This window comes from Danio rerio, chromosome 17, assembly GCF_052040795.2.
Source record: "Danio rerio strain M-AB ecotype USA chromosome 17, GRCz13ab, whole genome shotgun sequence".
In the NCBI taxonomy this organism is placed as follows: Eukaryota; Metazoa; Chordata; class Actinopteri; order Cypriniformes; family Danionidae; genus Danio; species Danio rerio.
In genome coordinates, this window is record NC_141037.1 from 22619578 (window position 1) to 22642500 (window position 22923).

Consider the following 22923-nt stretch of genomic DNA (forward strand, 5'->3'; position numbering starts at 1 on the left):
GCTAAACACTGTTCATCAGTGAACCCATCACTTTAAGTCAAGAGGAATGAAAGGTAGATCTAGTGAGCACAAAACAGCGTCAAAACAGAAATATAACTTGCTCCAATTAAATCCGTTATGAATGGGAAAGGCAATCGCAATTCTCGCGGTGTTGCATGTGAGGTTGCCGAGCAACCACAGATCATCAACAAAGCCCGCGAGGACGCGCTCATGACGGCGTCTGTTGACTACAGACTGTAAACAAATGTGCAGAAATTCTGTTCTGCTTCTAAACCAGCAACTATGTCATATAAAGGATTCCCGAGCCATAGCAAAGTGTCAAAAGAGGACCAAGAGTTTTACGACTTGAAGAACAAAGCCGCCGAATATTACAGGTCCAACGGGGTCCCGCAAAAGATAGAAAGCGTCCTGAACGAGATGTTTTGGCAGAAGCCAGATGATATCTATGGTTATCTGGTGGGACAAATCACTTATTCTTTTGAGTTATTACAGCTCTGAACAATTCATTTCCAAATTTTAATTTTAGCTGTTTTATAATTATTGAATGCAAATTTGACATTGCGTCTTCTCCAGTGTATATGTTATTCTCTCAGAAAAATAACCGAAAGTCAGTATTGATGTACTTGAGATCCCCCCATAATTACGCACCAACATAATATACTGAAATCAATAACTGCCTACTCACTGCTCTTTTTCAGGCGAACTATTTTTCCGGGCTCTCATATACTCCAGTTATTAGTAAAATCACCGGAAAGGAGGTGTTTGACGGAAGAGGTTTGACAGCAGTTCAGGCTGAAGTTCACTGCATCATCAGAAACGAGGAAAAGGTATTTCAGATTTTTTTTTTCAAAGCAGATGGTAAAAAGTTTTTGAAAAATGTTTCTTGTGCTCATCAAGGCTGAATTTGTTTCATCAAAAATACTGAAAAAAAACTGCAATACTGTGAAATTTAATTGCAGTTTTTTAATGTGAATGTTGATCATTATAATATGGAAAAATTATCCCCCAAAAATATGTATATTATTATCAACCCTGAAAACAGTTGTTGTGCCTTATACCATACATCCTTTTATAAACACTATATAACACTTTTAAATAATCAATAACACATTATTTAAAAGTAACAGCCAGAAAATAAATAAACAGACAAAAACAAATTAAACAGAACAAAAATCTTTCAACATTGATAACATAAGAACCAAATAATTCCAACGTTATTTCACAATATTATTGTATTTTTGATCAAACAAATGAAGCCATGACAGCCAGAAAAAGATTTCTTTCAAAAACATTAAAATATCTTAATGCTTCTAAACTTTTGACCGATGATCTGCCAATTTAATCCAAAGGATTTAGATGTATTACAGTAAGCAGGCCTAAAATAATGAAAACATTTTACAGGCAGCAAGGTGGATATCAGATCTAAGTGTTTCTATATCAACGGTTATAAAGAACTAGAAGCTGGTCTCCCCATGACCTTTCACCTTATGCCATTTGCACCATGCTGTACAGTTCACAGGAGAAATTTGTAGTGACACGATGATGAATTTAGGTCACAGCATGTCCACATAGACGAACACATAACAATTAGAGTAGGAGAGCATGCCCGTTTATACTGTGACGCACGTGTCTCAGCAACCAACCGCTATGTGTGAATATCAGATCACTCTCTGTCTCTCATTCGCCGGCTGTTTTGCCTTCTCTCCATCTCTCTGTTTGGGCTTGCCGAGTAAGCATTATGTCTTCTGGCATGGTGGCCGTATTGCAGTGGAGAGTGCTGCTGTTTTGGTTTGGCACATTGAGAGCGTTTGACGGTAATACAGCAGGACAGGGAACAGCCCGATTGTAGGCATGAGCTGGGGGAGGAGAGGTGAAAGGAGGAGAGCTCATGAATAAAAGGGCAGAAATAAGGGGAGAAATGCCCATACTAAGAGAGAATGGCAAACGCTGTCCAGATTCAGATGAGAGATGCTTTGACGGTCCTGGAATGTGAATGTTGACCTTTGTATTAGCAATAGCCAAATCCTAACACCCTTCTTCAGGTCTAACTGAAGGCCTACGGCACCATTTAGCATGGCTGTGCAAAATAAAACCTACTTATCACATCATATATCTACATTTTTGTTATTCACCTTATTTTAAGGAATGTAGTGTTCACAATGAAATAATATTCAGTCTTGAATTTTGAAATTGCTTATATTTGTGACCATGATCCTCCTGATTAGCTATTTAAAAAATGCAGAACTTTTCCTAAAAGGCTGAATATCATGCAATCTATCAAAACCTAAATTAATTTAAATATACGAAGAAGAAATGTAATAAGTAGATTGATCTTTTTTTATTATTCAAACACAAAACAATACTGTCATTTCGAGCATATTTTTAGGCATAGAATTACAAAAAAGTGCCATGTTTTCAGAAAAAAAACATTAACAGTTGTCATTTTCTTGAAAGAAAAAATGCTGCAAATGACAAAACCTTTATTGGAAAATTAAAAAAAATGTTATCAGACTTTTATCAGATAAAATAAATAATTAAAACATTCAGTATATTAAGATAAATTTTACATATAATTTATATTTTAGTTAGTTTATTATAAAATGTCTATTCAACAAACTGAAAAAACTGATGTACTGTACCGATGTACTAAAATAATTAACTCTACAACTTAAAATAAAGTAAATAGTTTAATCAAAATATTAAAAAAGTAATAAATGTGATGCTTAAGTACATTGATGCTTTAGAATTGGATTTTTTTGAAGAAGCATTTCTAATTATTATCAGTTTTGAAAACTGCCGTGCTGCTTCATATTTCCATATTCATAAATTTGATCAAAATTCATTTATTTCATTTTCGGCTTAGTCCCTTTATTAATCTGGGGTCGCCACAGCAGAATGAGTCACCAACACATCCATCATATGTTTTATGCAGCGGATAAAACATATGATGTCACCTCATGTCTTTGACCTGTGGGGAAAACCGGAGCACCCGGAGGAAACCCGTGGGAACACAAGGAAGACATGCAAACTCCACACAAAAATGCCAACTGACCCAGCCGAGGCTAGAAACAGCGACCTTCTTGGTACCCACTGCGCCACTATGATGCCCTTGATCAAAATTAACAATAAATAATAATAATAATAATAATAATCATGTGCCTTATAACAATATATAATGGAATTCTTTCTCATACGCATTTGTACACAGGACCTTACAACTTTTATATTTATAACAAATTTGTACATAAAATGTATCGTCCAGAGCTCTTTTGTCTACTCGCATTTCTGTTAAATGTTTGTCGTCTTTTCTTATATTTTTTTGTTCATGTTGTCACTTGTCACCTTATGTACACTGGAAGCTTCTGTAGTCAAAACAAATTCCTTGCGTGTGTAAAGCACACTTGGACCAGTTCTGAACCAACCAGTTCTGATTCTGCTTAGAAAAGTGACAGTAAAACTTAAACAAATGTGCATTATATTTTTACATCTCCGAAAAACTGTTAGCTTTAATTAATCTAATTTAAGAAATCCTCTAAAGTTAAGTGTAACACAGTTTCCACAAAAATATGAAGCAGAACAATAAGTTAACACTGATAATAATATGAACCAATGTTAAAGTCCATGTGTAATCCAATTCTATATGTGAGCAATTAATTAATGCAAGCTAATCCACTTTTTTATTCTTCATAATCTTTAATCAAAGTCTGATCACTTGCTTTTGCGTTTGGAGTGGCAGTCCCTCTCTGTTGATGTCAGTTTGACAGCTTCAGCCACAATGTTCTTATCCATGCCACTCTTACTGTTTGTTTGCTACGAATGAATGATCCCAGCTCCCAAATTAACATTTCATTTGAGTTGGAAGTACACCAACATACTGAAATAAATGTCTTTGCAACTTCTGGTTTAGGCAGTAATTAAGAATTAATAATGATTGAACAAGTAAATAAGCATTTTAGGCTTTCTGATGGATTCCATGAGTGCAAATAAATAATATAAAATAATGCTAAAAGACTAGATTTTTATGTATACTACATAATTTGTCAAACTATACTAGCCTAAAATATTACATATATAATATAGAGGAACTGATTGTAAGGTGCATTTTGAAAGTCACTGGCCTTTTGTGTAAATCATAGATGGTGTGCGGTGCAGTGATGGATGGCTCTTTTGATGGTCTGCCTGATGGTGTGGAATCAGGGGAGATGCTTTCTAATGGCGACCTGCAACATCTGTCTATCACAACGGCTCTGAAGTGGATCAGAGAGAATTTCAGTCCAGTGCTGCGAGGCTTCAACCCCACTGACCAAACCAATGTAGACAAAATACTCAGGTGATCACACAACTCAACGTACACAAGAAGATCCACTCAGATTCTGACATGAAGGTTGCTGTTATTACTGTGTTTTACATTTATGCATTCAGCAGATGCTTTTATCCCAACTACAAATGGAAAATGAAGTGGTTCATCAATAGTCTTTAATAAACACATGTATGACTGAGGCTGTGTGTATGTTCTGTAGTGATTTTGCCATGGCACGTTACCTGGAGCACAAGGACAGTCTTATCAGAGAGAAAGAGGAGGAGCTAAGAAATGAAGCGATGTCTGAAGCTCCGCCCCAGGCCACTCCTACATCAGCTCCTGCCAAAGATAAGAAAGGCAATGATAAAGGTGAACTTATGCAGTCAACATTTATATGTATGAAATCTGAAACTCGTACTTGTTTTTCATTTCTAGATACTCTTTTTACCTACTGAATTCAACTGTAGTGCTCTATTCTTATGCCACTACCAATAAAAATCTAAAAAAAAAAAAAAAGGGGGGGGGGAAATATTGCACCACTTAATTTAATTGCCATTCCACGTTTGGCTTAAAGTAATGCAGTCATGATTATGAAGTCTGGCTGATGATTAATTGTCTAAGTAATAATAATACAATTAAAAAGATACATTTTCTGTTTTGAGGCCTTACAGACATCTAATGTTTGGCCAAAAAAGTACAGTTTATATAGATTTTTTATATTTTGAAATATATGTTGAGTTTTTTGTATCTGTTGCAAGTCGGAAGATTTGTCCAACAAGTTTTCCCAATCTCTCAAGATTTATCCACAAGTTGTTGGCATTGCTACTGTTTGAAGTTTTTAATATATTATTAGCAATAGTATTGTATTAACAGAAGTGGTGTTAATGAGTCCAGCAGGGGGCGCTCAACAAGTGGACTGTGTGGGTCCTAACGCCCAGTATATTAATTTGGACTCTATACTGCTCAGTGAGCATCGTCTTTTTTAAGAGATGTTAAACCAAGGTCCTGACTCTCTGTGGTCAATAGAAATCCCAGGATGTCCTTCGAAAAAGAGTAGGGGTTTAACACCGGCATCCTGATCAAATTTGCCCACTCGCCTTTGTCCATCATGGCACCTAACCATCCCCATATCAAAATTGGCTTCATCACTCTGTCTCCTCTCCACCAATCAGCTGTTGTGTGGTGTGTGTTCTAGAGCAATATGTCTGCGGTTGAGTCATCCAGGTGGATGTTACACACTAATGGTGGATGAGGAGATTTCCCCCAAAATGTGTAAAGCACATTCAGTGTCTAGAAAAGTGCTATATAAATGTAAGGAACTATTATTAATAATTATATTATTAGTAGTTATTAGAAGAGAAAAACTTTACACATGCAGTCTCTAACAAATCTGAATGTGAAAGTAAAAGGCATGTGTTTTTGGAATTGTGCCTCTGTAATTTGGTTAATGTCTCTCTTTAAAGGAATTGCAGGAATCACAGTCATCTGAAACCAGCAACTAGACAGTTATTCAATCTAAACCCAGCTGTTTCAGATGACTGTGATTCCTGCAATTCATCTGCGCGTATATTTTCTATTATTGTTGCATGAATACAACATCAAATTTGTAAAAAAGTAACATATGTCTTTCCCGCAGAGTTCTTACAGGTTTGGAAATCCTTAAAAATGCTTGAAATATAATGTAGTCTTTTCAAGGTTTGAAATGTGCTTAGATTTTGGATAAAGTACTCAAAACTGCTTGTAATGTAATTGTGTTGCTTTCATAATAATTTGTTTCTAAATAGGTAAGAATTGAGAATAAATGACAGTACTTCAATGTTAAAACTAAAAAAACTGCAACAATGTAGGCTTATTCTGAAAATGTCTCCCTATACATTTCTGGAGATCGTGAATTATGCAGCCGGAAGTCTGTATGGCTGCATTTCGTCTTCAAAGCGAACACTATGTGGCCGTATGGCGCCATCTCTTTTTGTGCTAGCAGCTGACTGCGTACCTCTGTATAAACAGCGTTCTGCTGTTACCAGTTTGTCCAGTAGCTTGCCATGTACGTTGGCGAACTTGAGACACAGAGCGGAGTTGAACATGATAATGGTGTTCGAGTCCGGCAAAGAACAGTTCCAGAAAGCAGGTAAGACAAAAACAGAAGTCCAAAAATAAAATAAACAAGTAAATAACAGGGTAAGAATGTGGTAAAAACTAAAAAACGGTAAAGAACAGGTAAGGGCTTTTCTTTTTCTGGATTGCTTTTTAAAACACTGTCGGTTGGATTTAGAGGAGGAGGAGGGTGGGTGGGTGGGTGGGTGGGTGGTTGGGTCGGTCGGTCGGTCGGTCGGTCGGTCGGTCGGTCGGTCGGTCGGTCGGTCGGTCGGTCGGTCGGTCGGTCGGTCGGTCGGTCGGTCGGTCAGTCAGTCAGTCAGTCAGTCAGTCAGTCAGTCAGTCAGTCAACTGTGGCCCCTGGTGGATTTACTCTAAAACAGCAGATGTGAATGATCGTCACGAAAGAAATTTAAGATCTCAAAAAGCGTACCTATCGGCCTGCGGTGGATTCGCGAAAACAAAAACTTACATATTTGGCACTCTCCAGAAATGTATATAGCGGTACGTTTTCAGAATGAGCCTGGGTAGATTACCATATTATACTATACAACAGAATACTCTAACAGCATCTGACACAATTTTGTATGAGCTATGTATTGGTGTGTAAATATGTAACACATGTAAAGTGCATGAAATGTTTGAAAATGCATCTGGAAAATGCTTGAAAAGTGCTCAAATGTCACATAAAAATGTGTAAAAGCCCTGTTACCAACAATGTGCAAGTAAATAGCACACAGCTTGCACAAGATCTTATATAGACATGTCACATGTTTTTACAGTCCATGTACAGTACAACACGTAAACAGCTTTTTAAAATGTATTCACATTAGAGATTGTCTTTAAAATGCATTCTTCAAATATATCTGGAATAATGTAGACATACCTTACATCTAGCCATTTCACAGATTCCTTAGTATTCCTTATTAATTGAGGTCACACAGTAAATGCATCAGAGCGGTGGAAGCATCAGAGCCAGGTTAAGTGAAGATGCTACAAGAGAACAACAACCGTGTTAGTGCATGCCCATGGGATTTAAAAGACAGAAGGTCAAGATTCCAGTCAATCTCACTGATCTGAGAGCTGTTCTAAAAGCAGTCTGAAAGATTCCACGCTCCTCTGTTTCATAGAATCCCTACTGGGAGCAGCTCTCAGCTACATTAGCAGCTTGTACTGAATCATTCCATGTGACGCTGCTGACACTGTTTTCACCTTTTCATTTAATCCAGGCTTTCTTGAAATCTGAGAGATATCAAAGAGCGATATACAGATTTAAAGGTGCCCCAAGTAACCTGTTCCACTGTAAAAACCTTTTACCCCTACAGAAATGAATAGCACTTTTGAAAATTTTTTAAAGCGATGGTCTTCAGTCATATCACTGGCCTAGAAAAAGCCGTTTTATACAGTACTACATTGGAATGGGTTGTGTCCTTTTGCGGCCGCCATGTTACCATCACGCGATCAGATGAATACTTCTCACTTAGTCTCAATAACCCTGCCATTATAAACGATCCAAGTATCATGAATATAACTGATATGATGACATCAGTGAGTAAAAACCTTCTTGTTTAGGATTGAGAGGATCTATGAGAACATAGCTGCATGTCCTTCAGCCTGACCTCTCCATCCTCTGCACTCTATCTTTCAGGCAAAAAAGGAAACATCACAGAGAATCCCCTTCCTCCTGCAGAGCCTCCAGTGCCGAGGCTGCCAGGGGCCACAGCAGTGGGTGCAGTTTCATTGGCAGTGGCCAAAACTGCCGCTGAACTTTTAGGAACACCTCTATATAGACATATCACAGCAGTAAGAGACCCACAGGTAAAAATCTGGGTTTTCTGTGTTACCTTTGTACTTATCTAGCAAGAAAATGTATTCTTTAGTTTTGGTCTTCTCCTAACATTCCTTCGGTCAATATGAGGTTAAATCAGGTTGCCATTTTCCTTCACTTACAAAAACTGACCTTTGTCTTGTATCAGAAATCTGATGATTTCTGGCATATCTGAAATCCTCTATGGGAGTTTTTAGAGAATGTATAATGAAAAAATTTTTTGTTCATTTTACCCTTTTGTTAATTTTACGCAATAGGTAGTGCAATCACCTCACAGCAAGAAGGATTCTGGTTCGAGTCTTGGCTGGGTCAGTTGGCGTTTCTGAGTGGAGTTTGCATGTTCTCCCCGTGTTCGCGTGGGTTTTCTGGTTCTGGTTTCCCCCACAGTCCAAGGACATGCGATAAAGGTAAATTGGGTAGGCTAAATTATCCATAGTATATGAGTGTGACTGAGTGTGTATGGATGTTTCCCAGAGATGGGTTGCAGCTGAAGGGTACCCGCTGCGTAAAACATATGCTGGATTTGTTTGCGGTTCATTCCGCTGTGGCAACCACAGATTAATAAAGGGACTAAGCCAAAAATGAAAATAAATGAATATTTTTAGGGGTTTTTCACTTTTTTATTGTGAAAGGATAGTGGAGGACAGACATGAAAGCATTGGGAGCAGAGAGCGGGGAAGGATCAGCATAGGACCTCGAGGCAGGAATCGAACCCGGGTCGCTGTGAGCACCATGGTGCTATATGTCAGCACACATAACCACTAGGCTATTAGCGGAAAATTTTCCTAATTTATTTAATAATGTTATGCTTTAATTATAATACTTTATATGAACTATTCATAAATTAATGTTGTTTTAAGCTTAGTCCCTTTACTATTCTGGGGTCACCAAAGTGGAATGAACTGCCAACTTATCCAGCATATGTTTTACACAATGGATGCTCTTCCAGCTGCAACCTAACACTGGGAAACATTCATACACACTCATTCATACACATACACTACAGACAATTAAGCTTACTCAATATACCTATAGTGCATGTCGTTAACCTTGTGGGGGAAACCGGAGAACCTGGAAGAACTTCTTGCTGTGAGGTGATTGTGCTACCCACTGCACTACCATGATGCATTTATAACTAATACAGCATGAATTTTTGATTTTATAATAAATGTATTAAAGATAACAAACACAATCTCATTTATCACAGAATGGAGTTACACTATTTTGCCTTAATTTGCTTGCTGATGTCTTCTGCATAGTCCACTATGCGTTGAGTGACGTTGTTTAAAATTTTGAAAATCGGATTTATTTCCAACATTTGATTAAAACATTTCACTTTGGTTTGCTTTTATTGTAGTTCAGCAATAAAACAAACAAACAAAAAAAAGGTTAAATCAAATAAGAAATGATGATGCCCTACTCTGGGCATCTCTGCTTTAAATAAATGTTTTTTTTTTTATTAATCTGGATGTGGTAAGATTTTATGTCTACTTTCATGTCTCCATGTTCATCATGGAGCCTAACAAAATGCATTTGTACGTTCAAATACATTAATTTTAGTTTGCTTTTGTTTTTTTGTACATTTGCATCTCATGATAAAATTTGCATGACATGAAGAGTAATTTACTTTTCTGCCATTTATGATCACTTATCTTAGAAATGTAATTGTGACTTTTTCTCTCTGAACTGGATGATATAAACTTGCATTTGCTAACTAAGACAGAATTCCATGATATAAACGCACAATGGCAAGTTATAAGTCCAACTCTCATGAAAAAAAAAAATACTTTTTTCATTATTTTTTTACAATTGTAAGTTTATATCTCACAGTTTGGACTTTATAACACACAATTTATATCTGGAAATTCTGAGAAAGAATAAAAAAAAATTGCATTTTTATCACAGAGTATATACAGGAATCAGAAATTATAATTCAATACCTTTTTTATGACTCTTTCCATACATTTTAAAACCTTATAACCACTTTTCAACAGGAAACACTGGCGAGATTTTAACTTACAGTATATTTATTAAATATTAATGTAAGAAATTAATCCAAAACTAAAACATTATTCAATGACTGAATAAAAATCTATTAAATCTAGCTAATTCAGCAGGTTGGCTCCTATAAAACTGCAGAAATAATGGTGTTACTGCAGTAAACAAAGCAGCATGATTTCAAATCTAGCAAGATTTTATTGATTTCATAAACTACACAGCATTCAGATATTCGCAGATTTAACTCAGGCAGACCTTACCTTACAAAAATTATACAAAATTCATTACCTTGCAAAATAGCATTTAAGAGAATTAAATTTCTCTACATTTATTTACCAACTTTTAATAATTTTTAAGACCCCGCCAACACCCTGTATCATGTGCTTATGGAAAAAATTTGAATTGTGGGATAAAAGTCCCAGTTATCTTTTCTGTTTTTTTTTTCATTCAGTGAAGGAAAGCTTTTCTTTCTCAGCTCTTTTCTAAATGTGAAACTGCTCAGTTCAGTTTTCAGAACTTGCAGCCAAATTAAAAAGTGCATGTGCAAGCTGCACAAATATGCTTACCATTGTAGTGGCAATACTAGCATCACACAAACTCTACAATAAAACCATCCTGTTCACATAAAAACTGTAGTATACTTTTAAAGTGCCTGTAAATACACAGACGCACATATCAAAGAGCGATATACAGATTTAAAGGTGCCCCAAGTAACCTGTTTCACTGTAAAAACCTTTTATCCTTACAGAAATGAATAGCATTTTTAAAAAAATGTTTAAAGGGATGGTCTTCAGTCATATCACTGGGCTAGAAAAAGCTGTTTTATACTACATGGAATAGGTCAAGTCCTTTTGCGGCCACCATGTCAACATCACTCGATCAGATGAATACTTTTCACTTAGTCTCAATAACCCTGCCATTATAAATGATGCAAGTATCATAAATATATCTAATACGATGACATCAGTGAATAACATCATTTATGTTAACCATGAAGTGAACATGTACGTACTTGAAAATAATACATTATGGGAGAAGACTTCTGATTGGAGCTCTATACAAAAAGACAATGTAAACCTACTTGTTATCTTCTTGCTCACTTCTCATGAGCTACTTTAGGCTCAGAAAGAGATGCAGTTGCCAGTGCCTATCATTACAATAATGAGCTGTGGAAAGAACTCTGCGGGGAAACTAAACCTTCTGGAGGAGATCATCCTCATGCCCAGCTCATCACTAAGAGTCAGAGAAGTATGCAAGAAAGTTAAACACAACTTTTTTTTTTTTTAGTAAAGTAGGCTGTGTTTGATGCACAAGCACTGTTAGTGATGTTTATCTTTGGTGCATGTGTGTGTGTGTGTGTGTGTGGGCCTTGCAGGTCATTGGAATGGGCCTTGATCTGCAGTGTGAAATGAGGAGAATTTTGAATGGATCGACATATAAAGCTTTGGTAAGGATGGTCTCACAGGGTTTGACTCTTCGACAATGGAACATAATGCTTTATGCTCCGGCTCACACAAAAGCATCAAGCAGGACACAAATTACATGTGGATTTTTTTTGATGCTTTGATGGGGTAATTATCTGCACATCACCATCTGAATGAAATAAACAGGCCTCAATCACGTGCAGGGCTTATGAATGGCGATTGAACCACTTAACAGCATGTCACACGATAAATATATATTTATGTTTAGATGGGAGGCTATTACTCGTGCGCTGTGCATTGTGGAACACGCACAGCACTATTGCTATAGCCTTTAAAAAAAAAGACCTTCATAACATTATAGAGTAGAGGTGCTGGGCAGGATATAGGTTTAGCACACTCTGTTTATCAGTTGAGTTTGTTCAGGAGAGTTTGATTTGCAGAAACTAAACTGTGTAATTTTTGCTGTGATTTTTTTTTAGAATCTTCTGAGCTACCAGCAATTTTTCATTTTCATCAATATATCTAAAACTATAAAAAATACACCTTGTCAAAGAGAGCATTTTGCATGTGGTAAAAATCATTCGGATGCATTCCTTATGTGTGTTTATTTTCCCCTAGACTTCAAAAGTCTGAAAATCTTGATCATTTTGTTGGTCTCGTTAGTCAACTCTGATCTTTACTTCTTACTTTCAAGTTACGTGATTGGCTGGGCCATTCTAGCGATTTTATTTTCTTGTCTTGAGACTAGTTGCGTGTTTGCTAGATTGTGATTAGATCATGAAATGTCTACCCTGGTTTCATTCTCACCATCTTGGTTATGTACAGTAGGTGTTATGAAAGTAGCAGCTAATATTAATTTACATCAGGGGTCTCAAACTCAATTTACCTGGGGTCCGCAGGAGGCAAAGTCTGGGTGAGGCTGGGCCGCATAAGGGATTTCACAAAAAAAAAGTCGTCAAATGTCATTATTAACAGTTTTAATTATTTCTTCTGAACATGAAGTGTCCTGAACATTAATAGAACATTGAGTGAAGATTATGAACAGTTCTTCTGAACATGGCATCTTTTGCCTACTTCTTGCTGCCAGAGACTTGACAGCGCTTCTTCTCACAAATCTGAACCACATTTGGCTTTAGAGCGGAAGCAGTTGAGACCCTCAGAATGGCTTGAAGATGATCATGATTAAGTCTAGACCTGTACTTTGACTTATTGAAGTTCAAGGTGGAGAATAACTTCTCACACAAATATGTGCTCCCAAAAAGGCCAAGTCCTAGGGAAAAAAGTGGGGGAACTCGCTCAAAACTTCCATTCCCTCACCTAAAAAAAGGCGTATATATGTATAGATAAAACAAACCCACCCCACTCCAGTCACATCAGTCTGTACCAGTCTGTATCTACCTATAATATATATAAGATGCAGGCTGTAGCTAGGTAGCTAAGTGGCAGGCAGGGGCGGGAACAGCTTACCTTGGTTCTGGCCGGCGCGAGTTCCCTCCCGTCACAGCGTCTAACAAAGGGGCGGGGTGCGTGATGACAACACCGGCATCCCCGCCCCTTTGTTTACACGGCGGGCGAGGAATGCCAGTGACCGCTGTGTACAGATAGAATCAGCGGAGCGGGGAGCGCTCTCTCCCCGCTCCGCTGATTCTGTCAGTGTACAGCGGTCGGCGCGGGCCACAAAATATTGCACTGAGGGCCGCAAATGGCCCGCGAGTTTGAGACCCCTGATTTACATTGACGAGGGGCAGGGTTGCTTTCTAAATACTGAGAAATGTCTGCTGCTGCTGTCTGGGCTTTCCGTGCTCTTTTTCACCCCCACTTTTTTCATGTGTTCAATATCTTTTCCCTGTGTCATTTCATTTCTCACTCATTGTCAATTACTTTAGCATGTTTAATGCAGCAGATGCCCTTCCAGCCACAACCCAGTGCTGGGAAACACCCATAATTCTCTCATTCACACATTTATTCTCTATAGCCAGTAGTGTAACCAATTCAATTAGTTTATCATATAGATTAGATAAATTATATCAATTTAAATAATCAAATCCAATATGTGTGCAATATATATTATAATATAATATAATATAATGTAATGTAATATATAATATAATATAATATAATATAATATATATTTTTGATTAGAATTAAAATTATATATTGTAAAACTGAATGCAGATTTGGTCATAAAACAATCTCAAGCCTGGTGTGGTATACTGGTATACTGTATGAAAATAAATAATTATTGCAATTTCACAGATAGCTGGTTCAGATATGTCCATGGAAGTATACAGTCTGAAACTTACTAACCAATTGAATTTTTACCACAAGTATCCAAAACTGTATTTTTTCAACATGTGTGATTTTTCTCTGTGACTGACCTGTTGTCTCTGTGTTTCCCAGCCTGTAGGGGTATCAGACGAGGGAGCTTTACAGGTGGGCTTTGACCGTCCTGAACAGGCTCTTGATTTGCTCGCAGAAGCGTGTGCAAACCTTGCGCTTCCTCTAGGTTCAGACCTGCACTTGGCTGTAAACTGTGCAGCACACAGCCTTATGGATTATGTGAGTAACTGAAGGAAAGAACAGTAGGATTTAATTGCTTCATATTGACTAAAGCAAGTACTAAATCAGATATAGCAGCGTTTAGTATTTACCTCTAAAATCTTTTGCTGTCTCTTGCTGTCTTCTAGTCTCGTGGGAAGTATGAGGTGATGTCAGGCTGTCACAAATCCCCAGATGAGCTGGTGGATATTTATGAGGGGCTGATTAATAAATATCCGGCTATCAGATCCCTCATTGATCCTTTCAGGAAAGAGGTGAGTTAAAAAACAACTCTTTATCCACTTTTTCCCCGCGAATGACGAATGTATTTCAAATTATAGATTGCACTTCTAGTTGGGGAATTTCCATTCAAAATAACTGTAATATAATATAATATAATATAATATAATATAATATAATATAATATAATATAATATAATATAATATAATATAATATGTCTTTATATCTGTCTATCTGTCTTTAATAATGTATGTTATTTTTTCCAGTGACATATTTATTGTCATCTCCTTAAGCCACCTCTCTATATTTGGTCCCACCAACTTTTTTCAGTAAATTGATGTCTTTTAGCTTGCAAAAAGCACATATCAACAAATACATATTCTCTTCTTCTTAAATTTTGATTGCTAGGGTTATTTTCTTAGTGCATTCCCTAAACTACAGACATATTCAACTCAATATTGCTAGGGAAAGACTTGAGTAAAGTGTTTGAGGTTATTTGTCTGCTGTAAGCAATTAGTTCATTTTAATATTAGTTTAGTTTAGTTCATAATAATAGTCATTTCCTTTTAATATTGAATGGACGATCTGTCCAGTGATTGTTTTATAATTTAAAGAAAGTTACTCACATTGGATAACAAAGAGCATGCTGTGGCATAGGAAAAATGTGGATAAAGCAATAGAAGTAACCTTATAAAGTATGATACTCATCTAGGAAAGAAAACTAACAGCGCGTCTCTACTTCAGGATGTAGGCCAGTGGGAAAGACTGGCCTCAGTGATTGGTCAGTCCTGCTGTCTGCTAGCAGATGCTGCATCCAATCTCTGTCCTCGCTGGAGAGAAGCGAAGCCCCTCCCACCTGGAGCTACCAAGGCCATTATTAGACACCACAGTGATATGACCATCTCTGACCTCATACAGAGCATAGCGGAGCACAAAGGTAAACATAAGCTAACAGTCTAAGAACCAGGGAACTGGAAGCCACAAGGGAGTACACTAAGGGGGCTGTAAAAATGTTAATAATATGTATAACAAAGAAAAATAAGATTAGAATATCATTTAGAAATGTTATTCATATAATTAAAAATAGAATTAAAATCATTTAATAAATATAAAAAAATAATTTAACATAATTAAATGATACTACATTTAAAATACTTTAAATGAGATTTTATCCACGGTTTATTATTATAATAAATGAAAATTAAAACAAATAAATACAAATGAGGATAAATTAAATATAAAAAAATAACAATAATAGAATGTGTTAACAAAAATATATAAAATATTATATTGGATAGAAAACTAGAACAAATTTAATATAATTTTTTTCACATAAAATTTAGGTTTTGTATGCTTTCAATCAGGGTACCTTCCATGAGAACGATCATATTTGGGGGTCCATAGCATCTGAAAGCTTGACTACCCCTGCGATACAAAAGAGGACGAAACAGTTCAAACAAATCAAGTGTAAACTGTTTTCAGGCATTGTTGTTTTAACAATAATTAGCAAAAGTTAAGTACATATCTCTTTCATTTGTGCGTTGAGATGCAGAGACGATTCTGGCAGCAGGCAGTGGTGATGCATCAGTGGTGGACCTGGTGAGTTGGATGCTTTTCTTGATTTATTATGATGGATTTATTTGTTAGGACATTCATCAGAATTTCTCAGTGGCATGTGTTTGATTGTGCTTTTTAATAGAAATACAATAGGTCACACTTTATAATAAGGTTTCATTAGGTCATGTATTTACCAACATGAACTAATAATGAACAACAGTATTTATTAATCATAGTTCAACATCTACTAATGCATTATTAACATCCAAATCCATGCTTGTTAACATTAGATAATGCACTGTAAAATAATAATGAACAATTGTATTTTCATTAACTATCATGGCCAAATGCTGTAATAAATGTATTGTTCATTGTTTGTTCATGTTTCTTCATTTCCAAAAAATGTAATTAATAATTCGGCTCTCAAATATGAACATAAAAGTAAAAAAACTAATAAAGTTTATGATTTTACATTTTAATCGTAAACACACACACACACACACACAAAATGTTGCTAAACCCAAACCAAATTGATTACAGTAAAAAATCAATCAGTTTTCTAAATTTATGTAACCTTTTTCCATTACAAACTATATTACCATAGCACAAAAAAGCTATAAAAACCTGTCATTATTTTCCGGATTTGATAAGTGACATATAATGCCGAATCTTAAATGTTTCTTCACTTGAATGTTTTTATATTTTTTTTTACTTCCTAAATTTTTCTGTTTAGTTAACCTTTGAGTCTGTTTTTTGCTACCAGACCTCAATGTATATATATGTGTGTTTTAAGGCAGTAGGGTCAGGCGTGTCCTTTCTCAAACTGGGCGGCCTGAGAGGAGCAGAGCGAATGGACAAATACAATCGTCTGATGGCCATAGAAGAAGAGCAGGAGGGGATCGCGGGTACGGTTCACACATTCTCACACTCGCTTAATGCTGACCATCATTAGTGGCGTCTATAGTCAGAAAACTAGCGTGTTACGATGTTTGCTGCCTTTGTGTGTTGCAGGTGCCGGAGAAATAAACCAGCCTGTGTCATTTGAGTCTGAAAGCGGCTGGAACTCGCTGACCGTCTCTGCTAAATGACTTCATCTCCTGTCTGTGGAACATTATCACAGTAGGGGTTTCCTGACCTGATTGCATGACATTAAAAACTCACATCAAAAATATCTTTTGGTAAACATGCAAACTGACTCACCTCATATATTGTGTTAGAATATGTGCAGAAATATGCTGTAATGCTGTTTCTTTTTTTAAATAAGAACATTATTATTTAAACATGCATTTAAATGAATAAATACAGCCTACTCAGAATTTGCGAAATATATATTTATATTTGTCACAGTGATTATTTCATAACAGACTCTGTATTAATTGTGTGATTGAGATCTAATTTTTCTCACAAAATGAAGTTAATTAAAATGGAGAGAGAGACAGTCTGTCATTTTCCTTCCCGAGTTTCTTTTTCGCTTCCATGTGCTCCAGAATTATCTGAAAGATAAAAAATAACAAACTATTTTTAAAAATTTATCCAGAATTAAATTGCAAATATAAGCATGTATGTAAACATGGCACATTTTTGTTATTTAATGCACAAAGTCCTCTAAATTACATTTGTATTGTTAGTGTTATTATGACATTTCTAATTTAATTATATAAATTTTTTTTAGCAAGTAGACAAAATATTGACTTTAAATATATTAAATTGAACTTGATTGGGCTATAATAACTAAAAACTAATATTACAAATAATAATGAAAATGACTTATGAAAATGTCATTTCATAAAATGAAATTATGAAAATTATTATTATTATTATTATTATTACTGTTATTATTATAAATGAAACCAATTTTACATTGCATTTCTTCTTTAATTTAGCTAGTCGAGAAGAAATATTTACTTTAAATATTTCCAATTTGACTGAATTGAATTATATAACTAAAAACTAAGATTACAAATAATAACGAAAATGACATTATTATTATTATTATCATTATTATAAATTAATTCAAAATTAAATAGCGAATGTTAACATGTCTGCAAACATGCAACCTTTTTGTTATATATGCAAAAATGCTCTGAATTACATCTTTATTTTACTTTACCATTTAATATTATTCCTTGATTTAGCTCGTTCACAAAAATATATTTTTACTAAATATAATAAATCGAATTAAAAAAAAAAACTTGATTGCATTATATGACTAAAACCTAAAATACAAATAATAACAATAATAAAATGACAAAAAAACAAACAAACAAATTAACCGTAAATAAAAAACAACAATAAATAAATAACACTAAAATAACACTGGTTTTACACTATATATTTTTATATTTTATATAAAAATATATATTTACTTTAAATATATTTAATTTAATTAGATTATAATAATTAAAAACTAATACAAAAAATTATGATATTAATGACAAAAACACAAAACACAATTACTAAAGTTTTACCAAAATTGAAATAAAATAAATGTTAACAGAAAAATTCCCTAAAACTAAAGTCTAACTTTTAAGGAATCTACAAAATTAAATGAATAAATAACACTAAAACACTGGTTTTACATCTATTTATGCATATATTTTGCACTTGTTTACAAAATTAAAATATATAATAAAAAAAAATAATATTACTCTTCTCAATTCTAAAATTCTGGGATGTGAGAAAACTCAGACAATGAACTTCGTCCCCCTTTTGTCCCCCTTTACACACAGACAGGTTTTCAAACAAATCAAAGCTGTTCTTCAATTATGAAGAGGCATAAAACAACCCATCACTTCCTTCTCCACATCCTCTCCTCACTTTATCCAGACAACAGATACGAACACACACAAACACCACACACACACAAGCTGCCTGAATAGGGCCAATTATCCAGCCTGTTCAAAAGGGCAGCAGTGTCCGCTTCATACAAGTGTTTGTGTGTGTGTTTATGTGTTTGTGTGAAAGACTGTGAATGGACTGTTTTGTGTTAACAAGTGAGAGAAAACACAAACCCACAGCTGTGCTGCGAAACTACAGACTGATCTCCAAGAATGTGACGCGACCAGTAGAAAAACTAATATTTATAACCATACTAACATACATCAGTCGATTGATTGCATTAGAATTGGTCACACTTGGTACAATTCTTGCTATTGATAAATCATTAAGTGTGACTTTTGACTCAATAAGCCTCTAATTTGCTGCACTTTAATATTTATTAAGGAAGTAATGTCTTATAATTTAGACTTAATGCTTAACAAACGATGAATACACTATTTGCTAATGCTTATTAAATGATTTATAATGTAGGCATTATAAAGGGTTACCTATTTATTTATTTTATTATTATGGGTAGGGTTTTTTTGTCTGAGTTTACAAACATTTATAATCGTATGATTTTGCTTTTGATTTCTATTAAAGTCTGTAAAAACAAAAATGTTTGGTTCTGCTATAAGAAGCCAATCGGTGTCTTTACTGTTGTTTTAAGGAGACCGGCTATGTATTTGTTGCACTGCTGTGAAATGAAAGTTTCAAAGTGTTTTCAATTTGATATTATTGTTTATTACTGTTATTTAACCTCCTTATCTTTTAAAGTTATCTTATGTATACCATTAACTAAAGAACAACTCTACTGTATTCTTAACAATTATTTTCTGGCAACCACAGCTGCCAGTTTTTTTTTTTACTGTGAATTTTACATTTCTCTTAATTATACCATAAACTTAAAAACATCTCTACTGTATGTTTAACGGTAGATTTCTGTCAACCACAGCTTACAGTTTTTCCAGTAAATTTTACAGTTACTGCTACCGTAAACTGAAAAACATTTCTAGTGTATTTTTAACGGCATATTTCTGGCAACCACAGCTGCAAGTATTTTTTTATGGTGAATTTTACAGTTATCTTACAGTAAGTATACCGTAAAATGAAAAACATTTCTACTGTATTTCTAACGTTAAATTTCTGGCAACCATAGCTGCCAGTTTTTACTGTAAAATTTACAGTTCTCTTAAGTATACCCTTAACTGAAAAACATCTCTACTGTGTTTTTTTTACTGTGATTTTTGTCAACCATAGCTTGCATTTTTTCCCCTGTAAATTTTACAGTTACTGCTACCGTAACTAAAATGAATTTTTTGCTGTAAATTTAAGGGGATTTCTTTTTTACATTGTTGGGTTGGTTTAGGTTTTGTGTAGAGTTGAGGGATGTAGAATAGGATCAAATACTAATAAACAGCGAATATAATAGGCAGGTATAATAGACAGGTAATAAGCCACTAGTTAACAATAAGAATTGTTACTTAAACTAAAGTGTTACCCAGTAAATACATAAATAAATACAATTGTAGATGTTTTTGAATATGCAAATAAGGCATTGTTTAATAAAAAAAAGCACTCATTTAAACACTGAATGAAGTCAGGTCCAAAATTCATGTTTTTTCCCACGTAATAATGTCAGATTTTTAATAAGGGAGTTTTGAAAATCTCTTTTTTATCCATGAAGAGAGAATAAATACAATAGTCAACATTTGAAGAGAAACAAAGATGTTTTTCTAAATTGCCATAAAACCAGATTTAGTGCTGTTCAATCATTCTAGGACAACTCTGATGCAAGGTTTTGAACAACTTCGGATGTTGACTACTGTATATATATTTTCACAAACGAATAAAATGAGATAGGTTTATTGTGTATGAACCCCTCTGTAAAACGCTTCAGCATACAGGTGTGAATATATACATACAGTATATTTTAGTGTATATGACAGTGCTACTGAATTAGAGATGTGTGGCTCAGTACAGTAGAAATAAACTCAATTTACTAAAACAGCCTTTAAAATGGTAAAACTTTACAATAAGGTTGTATTAGTTAATGTTAGTAAATCATGAACAAACAATAAACAATACATTTATGGCACTATTTTTTCTTGTTATGAAACTAAAGTTGTCCATTATTAGTTCACGTTAACTCATGGTGCATTAACTGATGACATGTTAGTTAATGTTAGTTATTGAAAATAAAGATGTTTATTGTTAGTTCATGTTACCTCTCTGTGCATTAACTAATGATAACAACCATTAATTTGGATGTTAATAATGTACTGAACTATGATTAATAAATGCTGTACAAGTATTGTTTATTATTTGTTTATGTTAGTACATACATGAACTAATAAAACCTTATCGTAAAGTGTTACCCTTAAAATGTAAATTATATTTGAAATCTACAGACACAAATGAATCAAGTATAGAAGAAACCCTTAAAACTGTATTTTAGATGTTTTCTTTACATTAAACTCAAGAAAAAAAAAAACACTTCATGAACATTTTTATGCACCCTTAATCTCTAGGTGTATGAAAACAACAGATTTTTGTCTTGTGTCTTATCTTAATTAATTGAAATGCATTTACTAACATCTCACCTTTTAAAGAGCAAAGCACAAGGAAAAAGTGCACATGGTGCAGAACAAGCAGCATTTTGTAAGTGTACAAAGAGTGACATCTGTAAAAAAAAACAAAAAAAAAAGCTATTTCCACCCGGCAGGAGCAGAGATTTTGAGAGTTACTGTGGCTCCCCACCAGGCAATCATTCTGTTTGGAAAATAAACAAAATGACTAACAAAACAGGCTAAATTAAGCGTTTTACACACACATGCACACACAAGCTGGGCTGCGAAATTGTGGTTCTGTCAATAGAGGTTGTTTTGTGTTGCCTGACTATGGTTTGGAAGGGAGCGTTACAGAACATGATCAAAAACTAACACAAGTCAGACAGAAACGGCAGCAAAGGCCCAGCGTGATGCTTTTCGTGATTGCAAACTGGTTGAGATTGACAGAATGTTTATAGTACGTCGATTAAGTGAAACGTACAGGAAGGCAGAGAGACTGCGGTTGAGCAGCACATTTACTCATTTACACCTTACATCTTCAACAGATGCAGAAACGGAAATATCAACAAATCAAAATACGCTACTAAGTTGGACAGAAGAGCAAGAGTAAAGAGTATAAAGTGTGAAGACATTATTGATTGTCTTTTGAGTGAAGTCAAAGAATCTGAATGCTGTTTGATGCACTCGCTATACAGACATATATACTTAGCTGAATAATGTTAAGATAACTGATCTAATGTTAGGGTTGGACAAACAGTTAAATTATAATAACAATGTGCAAATATTAGCATTACTATTATAATAACTTTATATATAAATAAAAAAAAATATATATGATCATTCTAATTTTGAATTGCATTTTAAATGATCCAGAAAATTACACATTTCTATGTATGTACTTTACAGTTGTATTACACTCATTGTAATTTACAAGAGCACTAAAACAAAGCTTCACCATATATACAGCCATAAACTCAAGACACTAAAAAAATGCTTTTCTTATTCAGAGTTTTGTCCTTTTTTCTAGTCCAAATATCTAAAATATCTTAAATCAAGAAGCCTTTTTAAGACAAGTAAAACAGATGTTCTTGTTTTCAAAAGTAATCTCCCAAAATTAAGTGAATTTTTCCTTAAAACAAGCTAAATAATCTGCCAATGAGGTAAGCAAAACAATCTACCTTTTCGCTTTGACTAAATTATTTAGCTTAACCCATTGTCCGATTATTTTATTAGTTTTAAGGAGAAATTCACTCAATTTTGGCAGATTATTTCTGAAAACAAGACCATATGCATGTCTTGAAAATGCTTCTTGATTTAAGAATTTTTAGATATTTGGACTAGAAAGAAAGACACAAACTCAGAGTAAGAAATCTTTTTTTTTGTTTTTTGCAGTGTATTAGGTTAGTGTCGAGTTTATGGCAGTATACAGTTGAAGTCAGAATTATTAGCCTGCCTAAATTATTACTAGCCACGGTTTATTTTTTCCACAATTTCTGTTTAACAGAGAGAAGTTTTTTTTCAACACATTTCTAAACATAATAGCTATAATAACTCAT

General features: G+C 34.5%; 3 protein-coding genes across 12 annotated transcripts in view; 2 read left to right on the top strand and 1 right to left on the bottom strand.

The window, feature by feature from the left end:
- Positions 1-22923, top strand: part of LOC141378555 (uncharacterized) — an 876076-nt gene that overhangs the window by 803521 nt on the left and 49632 nt on the right. The gene's annotated exons all lie outside the window — the stretch shown is intronic.
- eno4 (enolase 4) lies at positions 177-17421 on the top strand. 9 transcript variants are annotated; one of them, XM_087289193.1, is made up of 14 exons: positions 177-456; positions 699-827; positions 4137-4330; positions 4521-4669; positions 8043-8212; positions 8480-8530; positions 11340-11468; positions 11596-11667; positions 14045-14203; positions 14332-14457; positions 15168-15360; positions 15976-16022; positions 16774-16885; positions 16992-17421. In XM_087289193.1, the coding sequence occupies exons 1-14, from the start codon at positions 283-285 to the stop codon at positions 17066-17068; spliced, it is 1782 nt and encodes a 593-aa protein (XP_087145319.1). In that variant the 5' UTR covers positions 177-282; the 3' UTR covers positions 17069-17421.
- The window catches only part of shtn1 (shootin 1), a 68018-nt gene continuing 62391 nt past the window's right edge, over positions 17297-22923 (bottom strand). For both annotated transcript variants that reach the window (XM_087288889.1, NM_001198761.2), the window contains exon 17: positions 17297-17473. The gene's annotated coding sequence lies outside the window, so the exon portion shown is untranslated. The remainder of the gene's footprint in view (positions 17474-22923) is intronic.